Raw genomic sequence first — 14,394 nt, forward strand, 5'->3', positions numbered from 1 at the left:
GAATCTCACATTCATGCAAATAATATCAAGGACAAGGGTGGGGTCATGACTCATCATTAGAGAGTCGATCAGCTCTCTCGTGGTCTTTTGTGGTGATTATGGCGTTACTTTGAATGATTTTCTGGCCACTACGTCACATATCTTCAGCTGACTTGGATATTTTACCCCAAATGGAAGTACCTTCTGCTTAGAAAAACAGTAGTTCTAGGGATATTCTGAAGCGCTGATACCATCTCTCTTGTGAGCAGGTGAACTGAGGAAGAGCTGGAGTACTGGACTTCAAATTACGGTGTGCTCGCCACTGAAGCAAATAACTGCAACCATCAGAGGTGAATTATAAAGGAACTGAATGAAATGCACCTCTGCACTGGTACCTTTCCTATTCTGACCTTTGACATCTGACCCCCAACCCACAACCCCACAGGAGGTTGCTACAAAGAGCCACTGTGTGCTACAGATTCAGAATATAACTTTATTTTAAATGAAAATAATAACGAACAGAAGACTTGGTGCCATATTCATAAAACATTGCAGAGTAGGAGTGATGATCAAGGATTTTTGCATTTAGGCAAGTACTGTCTGTGGTCTATTTTTTGATGACACGGAAATTTAGCTCACACATAAATGCAGACAATTCATTGCAGAAATCTATGTTTATTAGAAATGTATTTTCAATCAACCATTTTTATTAACAATCAGCCTGGAGATGTGAAAAGTAGCATTTAGGGGGTGTGTTTCATACATTTGTGGTTATTATGCAAGACATACATTTCATTTCCTTACAGTACATTACCCAGAACAGTACAGTGTAGCTGCTTGAAGGAAAAAAGAGCTACAATGCAATGTGCTATAGTGTATTGCTTTGCACTGCACACAACGTCAGACAATGTAACAGCACCAGTATTCACTCAATAGATGTAGCTGTATGAGGCATTATTCCAACCACAGTGGGAAAAAGTCACTTCTAGCCTCATCTTTTTTTTTTTAAAGAATGATTTTGAAAGAGTGAGTATACCATATGCACACCCACCAGTGGATACATGGTGAAATGGTACTGTACATCAGTTCTGCATCCTAATTAATCTACTAAAAATATACAAACAAATATAGCACCACTTAGCTACTGGGAGGGTAGAATCTTAAATCGCAATCCAAGATCTTAAAGACAAAAAAGACAAAACCAGCAGTGCTAAATCTCATTTTGATTCTGTATGTATGTATGCTTTCACTCAGTTTTGTCAAAAACCTATCAACAAAATAATATTTTTACATAAATACAATAAGAGCATATTTATCATGTTTAACATATTACTTATCACTATTTTCCATGGTCCTTGGTGAAATATTGGTGTTCTTAGCAATGTAACCTTGGTGTATAATGCATCTTTGTGCTGTTTCAGATGCAATTAATATTTTCTAAGGAGTCCAATTCTGCTTCTTCAGAAGGACTTCTCTGGACATGTTTCATTTTCTCCATTACCTTGATCCCTTCCCTCTCTTTCTCTTTCTTGCTCTATCTCTCTCATCCTCACTTCATTTCTGGAGGACCAACTCAATTCCAGATCTTCAGGAAGCTATCCCAGGATCCTGTGCAGACGCACATACCATCAGGGGGCACTCCTGTGCAACTCACTCTGTTGTCATGACCAGACAACACTCCTGTTTGAGAAGGGAGGAAGAGAAGATAGTTATGCTTTAACACACTATTGCACTCTGACAAAAAAAAACAATAAGTCAATATGTCATTTTACAACTACCTATGCTCATCCAATGAACTGCACACCTACATGACCCCACCCCATTAGCCACACTCATTTACCGTCTCTCCATTTGCCCCTTCTCCTTTCTCATGCCACGCCCATTTCTTTCTCTCACTCACCTCGTGTCCTCAACCTCTATGCCCCTGTCCATTACCAAGCACTCTTCCGAGTCCCTCACCCATCTTACTCACCAACTTTCTCTCCCTTGAAGGTATCCCAGATGTTGCAGTTGAAGTCATCGTACCCGGCCAAGATCAGGCGGCCGGAGACGGACAGGGCCAGCGAAGTGACGCCGCAGTTGATGCTGCTGGACTTGTAGGTGGTCAGCTCCTGGTCGGCGCGCAGGTCGTACGTCTTGCAGGTGCAGTCGTCAGAGCCCGTGACCACCGCGGTGCCGGTGGGGAAGAACTGGCGAGGGAAGGGGGGAGAGCGGGAGGGCGGTGAGAAAACAGGCTCTGCCATGCATTTCATAGCAATAGGAGGTAAACGCCATGCTGAGCACTGCCAATTCTGAACCTCAGACATGAGATACAGCAGTCTGCCTGTATGCTGCATAAACCCAATCCTGCCCAAATGTTAAGTGTTAGTTAGTGCAGTCATCTGTGCATGTGCACACAAAGAATTGTGCATAAGAGTTGAACTGTGTATCACGTTCAGGTCCGGTAAGCACGTATGCATATATGTGCAGAAATATCTTAGCGCGCGTGCTTGCATGACTGTGCGTGCGTTTGTGTCTATGTGTCTGCGTGTTTGTGTGTCTTACTGCAATGGCGTTGATGTCGCTGGTGTGGCCATCGAAGGTCTGCTTGCAGGTTCCATCCCTGATGTCCCACAGCTTGGCCAGGCTGTCGCAGGCTCCGGAGATGAATGTGTTCATGTCTGGGCTCAAGGCCAGGGACATGCAATCCCCCAGGTGGTTCACGAAGACTGTCTTCTGCTTGCCGGTCTCAATGTCCCACAGGGCACTGGTGGGGTGAGAGAGGCGGGGTCAGGAGCACAAGACGCAGGGCACAGCAGTGCTACAGACAGACACAGCCCCACTGATAAAAGCAGCCATAGTGTCTGTGAGTGTGCGGCTGTACAGATGTGACTGTGTTCATGGCTATGAATAACTATTATCAAATGAGTATTGTACCTTATCGGACCTGTGTTTTGTAGTTCCAATGACCTTCAGTACGTCGCTTTGGATAAAAGCGTCTGTCAAATAAATGTAACGTAATGAGAAGGAAGAGGATTACCAAGTGGTGTCACCGGAGCTGGTGATGATTTCATTGTCATTCAAGAAGCGGCAACAGGAGAGGTAACCTGGATGTACACAAAGACAAGGCTGCCGTTAGCCACAGGTGACCGGTGGAGAGCGGTTCTCAGTTCAAGAACAGCCCCTTTTTGAATGAATGATTCAATCAAGTGAGTGACTTCAACCGCTGAAGATTTTTGACAGGAGCTGCCTAACCCGACGGCACTGAAGCAGCAAGAAGTAGAAAACTGGCCTCTGCTGAAGCCTAGTAATCTAGCTAGATTTTATTGCTTCTTTTATTGCTTCCAGCTTATTTCCATAAGAGGCACTTGGTGAGTTGCACACCATCATTTTCAGAGATACTAATTCAGACAGTGGCAGGGTATAAACCCCTTCAGTTAAAGAACGAGATTCAGATGACTTTAGAGGATGGGAAACATGGTTGTGTTGAGTATATTAATTGCCTTATATGTAACTTTAAACAGCTTACCATTGTGTGAAATGGCAGGATAAAATAGGAGCAGGACAGGATATTTTACATGTCAACATGTCTATTGCACCTAGACCTTGTTATTCCTCTTGATGTCTGTGCCCAAGTGTTCAAACTCAAATGAACTTACAAACAATTTGTCCTTCCATCAAGCTGGAATTAATGAATCAATCCAAAGAAAAAAAATCTAACTGCCTACCACTACTTGACTCAGCGTGTTAGCTATTCAGTGAAGAACTGTATAATTTGACAGCATGGGGATAACAACTCAACTGTGACTCAGCTGGGAGCATGTAGGCAGAACTAAAACTAACCAAAGCCTGTGTAACTGAACTACAGCTGCTGCCGACTGCTGAACTGCGGGAGCTGATAGAAAGCAAAGAGCCCTCCCAGCTTCCGCTCTTGATTCACATACCTGAGTGGGCATCCAGCTCTTTCAACACTCTGACGTTGCCATCTTTGCCCTTCAGGCTGTAGATCGTGCACATGTTGTCCAAGCCCCCACTGGCCACCAGCTCTCCAGAGGGTGCAAAAGCACATGTCATCACCCATGAGGACTTCAGGGGGATGGCATTCAACTGCAGAGAGGGTGCGGAAAAGGGGAGGGGTCAAATCAGTCGCGTATTTCACTTACTTCCTGAGTGGAGAGGAAAAAGATCCATATAAAGTGAGTAGTTATGACATTTTTCATTGGTTTAAAACTAGCTAAATAATACATTTAAAAAACAGAATAAAGAAACTCTCCTGAAGGTAAATTTTTTATTGTTTAAAAAAGGTCAAATAAATCTGTCTTTTCCTCATATTAAGGTATTCTGTCACTAGGTTAGGCTTCTGTCACAAACATTTTGAAGATGTCGGTGATAGAAGAATCTGTGTTTGCATTCATATTCAATACCAATAGAATTTCACAATATTTCTCTCATAAAAGGTCAAGTTTAAATCAAACATTTGTCATGTCTTGTTTGATATCTAAAAACAAGAGAAGCATTATCATATTTTATTATAAATGAGTACATTTTTTAAGTACATATATATTTCCTCCCACTGCATTTCACTTGCAAACTGAATTCAGTGTGTTCATGTTACCTTGTTGGAGGTGTGGGCATCCCACACAATGAGCTTGCCATCCTGGGAAGCACTGACCATTAACCTGGGTGAGAGAAAAAAGAAATAAGAGGAAGAGGGAGACTGATAAGAAAAGAGGGAAAATATGGTGGCAAACTGACTGTGCATTTTGATTTTCATAACCTATGATCAGGACATTTTCCACAGGATAGTATTCGATTACTGTTCCATGCTCACATGTGTATGAAAGCGTGCAAGGATAGAGCAAGAGAGCAAGTGAGTGAATAAGTGAGAGACAGAGAGTGAGAGTGAGAAAAAAAATGGGGAGCGAGAAGGAGTCAAGAGTCTGGACCATGAATGTGCCCATATGCAAACTGATGTCCAGGGGTGCATGGACCTGTGAGCACTGTGGTCAGGCCACAAAATCAGATTCTATGGGCTACAGATTTTTCTAGGTTTCCAGCATTTCATCAGCAGAAGGCCACGAGAACAGGGCTGTTCTTAAGGAGCCTTACAAATGACCCAGTGGAGTGATTAACCAGACCAGGTTAAAACCTAGTATATGGCTGGACCTAACACACGTGATCCGGCTGACCAATGGTGTGACTTCAGAACTCGGCCGACCAATGGTGAAACTTCATCACTCACTCAGTCACTCACTCAGTCAGTCACAGACATTCAATTTGTAGGGCTGGCCCCGCTGTTGCAGTCCAGCCAAAAATAAATGATCCTGAATAAAGGATCAGCACTGCTATACAGGATCAGTAATGTCAACCCTGGATATGATGGAGAAACCGTATGTACATCAGGTAAATCCCTGCGTGGACATTTCCTATTTGGAGTACATAGAGATCTCATACCTGGAATCAGTGGCCCAGTGCATGCCATAGATTTTGGCCAGGTGACCCTTTAGTGTCTTCCTGGTCTTTGGCTGGATGCGTCCAATATCTGGAGACCCAGACGCCACGGAGTCCAGGGTTGTGTCCCCGGCAGTCTTGCGTGCCGACTTGTGGTGGGAAGGGAAATAGTCACTGTTATTTGGACACCGACGACAACAACAAACATGCTGCTCAGTGGTAATAATGATCAGGAAACCTCCTTCAGCCTTCGAAATGTGTAATATCTTAACATTTACGAAGCCACTGCTTTGGAGGAAGTGAATAATCCCAGTCTTATTATTGATGCATGTATTCTACTGATAATTATATTTTCATATTAATATGGACAGGAAAATGTTTGTCTTGAAACACTACTTGAGCATCCAATTGTTGATAATGTAATTTGACAGTGTTTTTGCTTTTAGATGATGGTTAATTTTAATATTAACACCTTTTAATAGTTGTGTAAGACGATCTGGATAAGAGCATCTGCTAAATGCCTGTAATGTAATGTAATGTAATATAGCACATTAATGAGGTTGGTTTTGCCTGTTATGATGATGCAATGATTACTGTTCTGCCCAGTGATAAGTACAAGAGGAAGTTTTTGCTTCATGCTTCATTTAACTTACTGCAATTTGATCTTTAAGGGTTTTGATCTCCTTGCGCAACTGTTCCAAGTCACCCATGGTTATGGCAGGTAGGTGCTGTCACTGACGAAGGAGTGTGATCAAACAGGTAGAGGCCTAGGTAAGAGATAAAACAGCTCTTCACTTTCCAATACATACAGTTTGTGTTATAATTACCATCTTTAATTACATCCATATATTTAATTGTCATTTATTTTCAGGATTAAGTCTAACACATGTTTAGTATTATTATGTAGCTTCCTGCTCCCTGCCCATATAGAGGCATCAGTACACTCATACACCTGAAATCTATGTATTCAGTCAACAATGCATTTTTATATGCAAGGGTGCATACACACAGTTACACACATACGCACTTTAGTGCCTCATACAAATAATCTTAAACTAATTACATGAGCACATGCACTCACACACACACATCCAGACTTGCCTGCAGACATACACATACACACACATGTATATTCCCAGTCTTCAAAGATGGTGAGTTTTCACTGATATGTACAGTAACCATCTATGCATGTACATCAGTCTAGTGTTTTTATCATGGGCAAATTTCAGGGAACGGGTTAAAGCATATGGCTATGGTAGACCGTTCAGCCCTTGTTGCAGGAAAATGTGTGGCCATCTTGAAAGTTGCAGCCATCTTGGAGTTTTGGCATGCTAAGGACCTGTATTGCATGTATGTATAGTGTATAGTGTATATGTAACACATGATGTCTCCTTCTGTCACCTCTCTCTCTATTCACAGATTTCCCCACATTTATCTGTGCTAAATGGCATGTCAGGTGACAAGGCAGACCAAATGGATTTGCAGAAGACTGTGAACAGTGAGTAAGAGAGCAATAAATACAAATGCACAGCATTCATGTGAATGTCTTTGGCCGAGCAAATCCTCTTTACATATATGTGCAAATAAACAGATGTGAATTAGACCCCCCATACTAAATAGTGAAGAGGTCTCTACCACAATTAATATGATTACCGGATTAACAACAACATTTTAGGACATTATTGCATGGCATTTGGAATTCTGTTGTATTTAATATTTACTGCATAATACAGAATTAAGCAGACAGAACTGTACCGTGTCCACAATAATTACTGCGATGCCCATCATTGTTATACCTTTCGTTGTACTCAACTAAACATGTTGGACATTGTATGAGTGTATTGGACACTGGGGGGCATTAAAGCCAGCAAAGACAAAGGGTGGAGAGCTACAGTGCTTAAATCCCTGGAGGAGATTTTAAAGAGAAGCCTTTTGAGTCAAATCCCCTGTCATCCGATTACTGACTGCTTTTTACGACAGGATCAGGGAGGGAGAGAGGGAGGAGGAGGTGGGGATGGTGCTTATACAAAAATTCTAACTTATGCTTTTTAATTCATACATTTTTCCTGTCTCCTGCTGAATCGTCTCCTATGATGTGGATGTTGATTCTCTACTGTGCTTTCACCTTTATACTTTCTGACAAACACTGCCTTCTGAGCTAAGCTAAATTACAATTGCAAATGATTACTTTTGCTTCCATTAAATTAAAGCAAAATATTAGTTCAGTATTGCTGAAATTTATTCAATGGAAAACTTGAAATTGTATGATACTGTCTTAATAATGGCAATGTCTACATTACATTATTGGTCAAAATGATATCAGGTCTAAGCTATAAATCCTTAAGTTAAGCTTCTCATATTTGACACACTTCCTAGTATAAGGATGCATTTCAATAGTGGCCATCAAAAACCATGCTAATTTATTGCTTTACAGTGCAACTGTGAACAACATAATTAGTCTGCATCTTGGTTTCATGACTATCTGTAATTTAAATCTTTTAACCCAAAAAATGGCATGCAACCAATTCTACAATTAATAAATATGGCAGAATTTAAGAAATTACTTTATTGGAACTTCTACATTACCCATATTTTCTCATCATAATTGTACAAATTCTTAATTAACATGAATCAGTTCATTTGCAGAAAATTGGTCAGTTACAACTAGTTTTGCATATTGATTAGCGCAAGCATTCCACAAGGTGTCAATCTGATAGTGTTGTCATGCGACTTGCTATTTCTAAAAACATGGAGTGTTTATAAAATGTTGCAATTCATGTTATTTCAAATTGTAATTACTGGTACTCCTGAAATAACTTTGAAAAGTATTGTGGAACACTGTTATGATGGAACACAAATCATACAAAAGTGCAAAAAAAAAGAAAAACCCACTCACCTTTACCTTTGCTAGGGGATTATTTTACTTTCTTCTGAATTTCTCTTCTCTTTCCTTTTTGTGGTCCAACTTTTTCTCCTTATTCCAGGACTTGTTCTCTCACTCTTTCACTCTTACCCTCTCCCACAGACTGACTGATGTGTGCCTGCGAGACTCTCTCTGTCTCTACCTTCGTCTCTGAGGACCAAGGAACATCTGAGGATTGAAGGGGATGAAGAGAGATCAGGGCTGAAGGGATAAGATCTAAGATGGAAATAGAGAGGAAAAAAGGAAGAGAGAGAGAGAGAGGGAGAGAGAGAGAGAGAGAGAGAGAGCATAAGGGAATGAAGGTAAATGGATTGAGTGAGGAATCAGGTCATGAGGTCAAAAAGAGCAAGTTAAGCAAAGGACAGAGTAGAGGAGGGAGAGATGTGAGGTGGATGAAAAGAGAGAAGTACATGAGAATATCCAGCAACAGTAGTCGGTTCGGAGATACAGAAGAAGACAGGAGGAGATGGAGGTGTGTGGAAGAAGAAAGCAAATATGTGAGCCAGGTGGGGAGCAGAATTGCATGGAGTTTATAGTTTTTTTTACAGCCAGTGAAAGCCATCCAGAAGACTAGATGGATGACCTCTAATGCTAGCAGTCACTGTTAATTAGCTTCATTAGCATCCTTATTATTGCCACCGTGGTCCACTATTGACAATAATACTGCTTTGATAATTATAAATAGTTTTAGGCATTATCATCACATTTGCTGCAATGATTCATACAGAGACATTGAATATATCATGGTTCTTGCTGGATGAGCAGGTGAATGTGTTTGGGTTTTTTTTCTTCAGGGGGTTTAGGTTGAAGGGGTTGAATTATTTTGTCAGTGTTAATTAGCTCAGCCCGGTTAATCAGGATTTAATTGGATATCCGGGGGAATCTGCAATCTCATTAAGGAATTAGAACAACCAAAGATGGACATACGTCACCACAGACACAGAGAGAACGAGAAAAAGGAGAAAAGAGAAAATGGACAAAGTGTTAATGAAGGAGGTACACAGAATGACTCCACTGTTCAGCCTTTAAAAATATAACTCTAGGCCCAGACTCAGCACACCTGTACTCATCTTCAGAAATGAGAAATGCCCCACAGGCTCTCCTATGCACATTTCAATCTGTCAAATCAGGACAGGGTGTTTTTCACAAAATGGTGTTCCTGCCATTGCCAGGTTAGCTGGACTCTGACTCTCACTCTGTAGGCACATGTGCTCTGTGCATGAAACACCTTTAAAAATGTGGAGCAGAACCACCATGAAGACACTGTTCAAATTATGATCATGCGGAAAAACACTCCTCAAAGAAGGGCAACCATCCCATAATGTGTGAAAAAGGAGAGCTTTTACCGTGTTAAAACATTGTATACACCTGTGTGCCTTCAGATACAGATGTGGCAGAAAATAAAATGTTCATTCACCACAAACAAAAAAAGTATAAAAATACAATTTGCACATAACCTGTTCACAAATAAAATGTCACTACAAGATGCTAAAATATTTTTAATAATAATTTTTAGTTCATATACTAATTGCATTGAATGTCCTCTATCAGATTGAAAAAAACAACTAAAAAAATAAATAAATACATACACACACCCTAGTCTTTGTGCAGGTGCTGGAGTTATAGGCAAATTCAATTTAAAAAATACTTTTTACACTAAATGTCTGCTGTCAGCTCTTTGTAAATATTTCTCTTTGAAAACATGTAATTAAATCTACATGTGAGTACTTGATCTCAAGCAAGGAGAAAGCACCAAGTGAAAGGAAACATGGTGCTTAGCCAATCAGGCTCCTGTACGTTATGGTGCTCACATCAAGCTACTTAGCTCTGTTTCTTCAACATTCAGCTGCACAGAATTAAATAAACCAATATTATAGATCCCCCATGCACAGAATATTATAATTCTAATAGCTAACAATAGAACAGCTAAATTTTTAACTGTAACTGTATTATGCAATGCAGGAAGAGCGATGAGCTCTTCAAATTGCACTGTGATTAAATACCTTGCAGTTTGGCAAGTGTTGACAACATGATCGTCACTAAGCATGGCTGCCTGGGCTCTGAAGATGATGGAGATAATGTCATTCAGGATATCTAAAATAAGAAATATATTTGTTATCACCTAATCAAATGACATGCAAAGTGCAACTTGTACTCACACAACAGGTTTTTTTCTTTTTCTTTTCTTCTCAGCGAACCATATTTCAGAATTCAGAAGACTTGACTGGTGCTGTAAAGCAAATCTATCAACACCAAACACAGGATACTCATTTGAATTTAATTTGTTGCAGCACAACTATCTATCTATCTATCATAATTTGTGACATTTCCAAAGTTCCCAAATTTAATGAGAAATCTAAAATTGACTAGATATTGAGAGAAATGTTTGAATCTCATATTCAAGTGAAATATATTTTATACCTTGTTTAAAAAGTGACAATTACTGAAACTCTACAGCTACAAATTGCTGCAAAAAACATGGACCCACAACAAAAACCAGCAACCTTGAGACATCATGGAATAGAACGTGCATGGTGTTAAAATGTAGCTGAGTATGATTCAGGACTGCACTGACATAAAATGCTGGCATGTCTCTTTGATTGCATTATTAATGTATTCCAAAATGTCAAATCAAGTGTAACGTTCACTGAAATTAAAATTAATTTAAATGTATGAATTTAATGTATGAACTTCAGTCATTTGTAGAAACACACCAAATGCTTTATTTGAATGATAACATTAATAAAGGTTAATAAACTCTTATGAACTCCTTATGTACAATTTATTGACTTCTGCTTTATCAGGCAGAAGAACTGAACTGCAGATAATGGTAGGGTATTTGTAACTGATTAGTAAATAAAACCATGATCAGAAAAAGACAATGTTACGTGATTGGAGGGCTCCAATTTTCCAATGAAGGACTTCTGTTTCCCTTGTATACACCATTTGCTGCAATCACTGATTGCCACCAGCCTGCACCAACATCCAGTCAGCTGTAAGCTGCGCACTCAGCACTCAGCTATGCAGACATGTATGGTTGTGGTACTTGTAGTTGTGGTTCAGGTCCACAGGATAAAGGTGAGGGCATTATTTTGTGCAAAGTAAACAATATACAATATGTTCTATAGAACTGAGCAGTTACAGGCCATGAAACCTGTACAGCAATGCTTTCCCAAATGAACCAGTCCTGGAGCAAAGTCATACGGGTGGTATCTCTCCTTGCCTGTGGCACACCTCACCGTCATGTTGGGGTGGACAGAACCCTGAGTCACCACTGAACTTGCTTGCACGCTGTTACCCCTTTCCAGATGTTCAGATGTCCCGATGTTTATTTGGCTAAGGTAATGTCCAGCAGGTGTACCTGGAGCAGTTTAGGAGACAGAAACATATGCATCCTAGAGAAATCTGACAATGGTCATCACTCTTGTCATTAACAACCCTGCTGACACCATCTCAGTTGCCTGTTGTTGTAGCTAGAGCATTTTTGACAATACATTATTAATCCATAATAATGTTTTCCCCAGCATAATGTTCCCACAGTTAGAGGTGCCTGAATGTGCAATTACATGTGCAACCATTCTACTTTATGTGGCATACTACAAATACATATGCTTTTCATGTTTTTCTAACAAATTTTAGGGAAGTTTTGACACTTAAATGTTATTTTGGTATAAAATATCATATAAGTCAGTTATAAGACAAAATAACCTTTAGATCAGATAATGACCCAGTATTATTTTTTGTACATATACACAGTGAATAAGTGGAATACATTACTGTCTTTTACATAACATTATGACTTTTAAAAAAATATAGGTTAATAATTAGGAAAATATATGCATTATATGAAAGCACTCTTATCCTGTTTTTCTTCCTCAAAAAGTACCAATATTTGTTGGTACACAACAAAAGTTGTGTTCAGCCTAGTCCCCCTGAGTATAAAGAGGTTAGCATTAACCTTTCGCTCTGTCTATGTCTCACTCCACCTCTCTCCGTCTCTCTCCCTCACTCTTATCCTAACGAACTGTGACAGAAGCAGGCTAACAAACTTCCTGATCACTTTCTGGTAACCAGCTCAGGAGGAAGAGGACAATTACATACCCTCGGCTGGACTGGCCCAAGAAGTGGTACACTGATCGTGGAGCAACGAGTGTAAGAGGGGTAAACAAATTTTTTTCTTGGTGCGAATGACCCTGACACCACAGTACTTGAACCTGTGCATTCTTACTGTCACACTGTCTCAGGTGCAAACGATGCACTACAGTGACAAAAAACATAGTGGGGGGGGGGGGGGGGGGGGGGGGGGGGGGGGGGGGGGGGGGGGGGGGGGGGGGGGGGGGGGACAGTGCTACTAGACAATGGATTTAGAAATGGTGAGAGCAGAAGGGGTTGGTTAAACAGAACTGAGTTCTGAGATAAAGGGGAATGAAGGGTCTTTGTAATGCCAAGGAGAGGAAGCCTAATGTGTGTAGGGGATTACCAGTGTAGCAGAGCTGCTGCTGTGTGCGGGAACTTGCACAATGACATTGGACCCCCTGCTGCCTAAACACAAGGCCTATAAATCACTTTACCAGGAACCTGGGTTGCTCACACAGAGCAGCGGTTTGCAAATACAACCCTGCCTCGATACACTTGACTACGCTAAGATTTTAGTTTTTCCCAAAGACTGAGATGTCACGTCTATGCTGTGTTATTGTAGGAACATGTAGCTTAATTTAGCATGTCATAATCAAGCATTAATACACAGTGGCCTAGTGACTGGAGATTTAAGCTGGAGAGGGGATATGAACACTATGTAGGATGAGAGGGAGCGGAGAGGTTAATACACCAAGAGGCCAATGAGCTTTCTTGTCAGCCCATGCAGGTGCTGAACATGGATTGTTGCACACAAAGAGCAAGGGGGTTAATCCAGTGGACACCAATTGACTTGACTTGACATTATAATGCATGGGCCTACTTCTCAGAGTGCAATGGAGGGGCAGTACTGGCAATAATGGGAAGAGAGACAAGTAACGTCAGAGTAAACACTGCAGGTATACAGTAGGCACGTACAGTACAGTCTCAATTTCACCCCTCAGTCTTAACAGCTTAATTAGAGCCATGAACTAGATTACAGTTTCTTTAGGATCAGGGAGGACACCATTGCATATATGAGTTAACTCACGATCATTACAGAAATCCTTATAATACAACTGCACAGAAGATCATTGGAGATTGATTCATAAACTTGTCTTTCTATCCCTCTGCTCTTTATGTCCCTCTATTTTATATACACACACATTTTAAGGATCCCATGACAACAAAGTTGTGTTTGTGGTTAAATTTTTAGTTTCTTTTTTTTTAACATTGCATTCATCCACAAAACACATAGACTTATCTCAAATCAGCCGGAACACCATTGGGCGTTGACCACAATGAAACTTGAATGCGAATTGGCCTTCATCACCCACCAAAAGACTGACACAGAAAAGATAGGAGAAGCGCTACAGACCACATTGCCAACTCTACCACCCTATTGCGTCAGCATTGTAAATGCACTTACTAACGAAAATCGACTAACTAATCAAAATTAACGACAACACAAAAACGTTCAGAAATCGCATTTTTTCCACAAAATATGATTCATGGTTATTTTCTGTCATCTGTATTTTTGAATTTTATCGGTAACAGATTTTGTAATAATATGTTTTGTGTTCCAATAACAAGGGCTATTTGAATAAAAACCAGGATGCAATACACGGACCTATAATTAGCTATCTTTCGTAAAAGGCCCAGGCAAATAAAAGCTTGTTAGATCTGTGATGCAGGTGCCTGCAACGCCACTCCCTGCTGCACGGGGGCGATGACGTATTAACTGAACAATAACAACAACTTTCGCATTCTCATCATTGGCAATCTGACGCTACCGTAATTACTATAATTTTGCGCAAAAAAAGCAGACCGATACAACTCTTGTCTGTACATTCAAAGTAATAACACGGGATTTTAGCCAAGTGTTCAACATAATTGAAGTGTAAATCCTAACATAAACAATAATAATATCAGTATTTATGATACGTAAT

At 40.3% G+C, this 14,394-nt stretch overlaps 1 protein-coding gene across 4 annotated transcripts; it reads right to left on the reverse strand.

Moving 5' to 3' along the window:
- Nucleotides 1-645: 645 nt before the first annotated feature.
- On the reverse strand, nucleotides 646-14,161 carry LOC118234181 (guanine nucleotide-binding protein G(I)/G(S)/G(T) subunit beta-3-like). 4 transcript variants are annotated; one of them, XM_035430597.1, is made up of 12 exons: nucleotides 14,076-14,161; nucleotides 11,572-11,693; nucleotides 10,336-10,426; nucleotides 8,306-8,500; nucleotides 6,063-6,176; nucleotides 5,413-5,558; nucleotides 4,574-4,637; nucleotides 3,903-4,065; nucleotides 2,999-3,065; nucleotides 2,524-2,725; nucleotides 1,952-2,168; nucleotides 646-1,659 (listed from the first exon to the last, which is right to left on the reverse strand). In XM_035430597.1, exons 5-12 carry the CDS (start codon nucleotides 6,117-6,119, stop codon nucleotides 1,553-1,555), a joined length of 1,023 nt encoding a protein of 340 aa, XP_035286488.1. In that variant the 5' UTR covers nucleotides 6,120-6,176; nucleotides 8,306-8,500; nucleotides 10,336-10,426; nucleotides 11,572-11,693; nucleotides 14,076-14,161; the 3' UTR covers nucleotides 646-1,552. The 4 variants fall into 4 exon arrangements, with proteins under 4 accessions (XP_035286488.1, XP_035286489.1, XP_035286486.1 ...); XM_035430598.1 differs by lacking the exon at nucleotides 14,076-14,161 and having other exon boundaries at nucleotides 8,312-8,500; nucleotides 11,572-11,985; XM_035430595.1 differs by lacking the exon at nucleotides 14,076-14,161 and having other exon boundaries at nucleotides 11,572-11,985.
- Between the last annotated feature and the right edge of the window lie 233 nt (nucleotides 14,162-14,394).

Source organism: Anguilla anguilla, chromosome 8 (assembly GCF_013347855.1).
Source record: "Anguilla anguilla isolate fAngAng1 chromosome 8, fAngAng1.pri, whole genome shotgun sequence".
In the NCBI taxonomy this organism is placed as follows: Eukaryota; Metazoa; Chordata; class Actinopteri; order Anguilliformes; family Anguillidae; genus Anguilla; species Anguilla anguilla.

What these genes read in the sequence shown, in the direction of transcription:
- LOC118234181 (XM_035430597.1), bottom strand. Translation starts at nt 6,119, where the DNA reads ATGGGTGACTTGGAACAGTTGCGCAAGGAGATCAAAACCCTTAAAGAT. An exon ending in AGCTCCGGTGACACCACTTG is followed by an intron (nt 2,726 to 2,998) that starts GTAATCCTCTTC and finishes TCACCCCACCAG; the next exon opens with TGCCCTGTGGGACATTGAGA. An exon ending in CTTCAAGGGAGAGAAAGTTG is followed by an intron (nt 1,660 to 1,951) that starts GTGAGTAAGATG and finishes CTTCTCAAACAG; the next exon opens with GAGTGTTGTCTGGTCATGAC.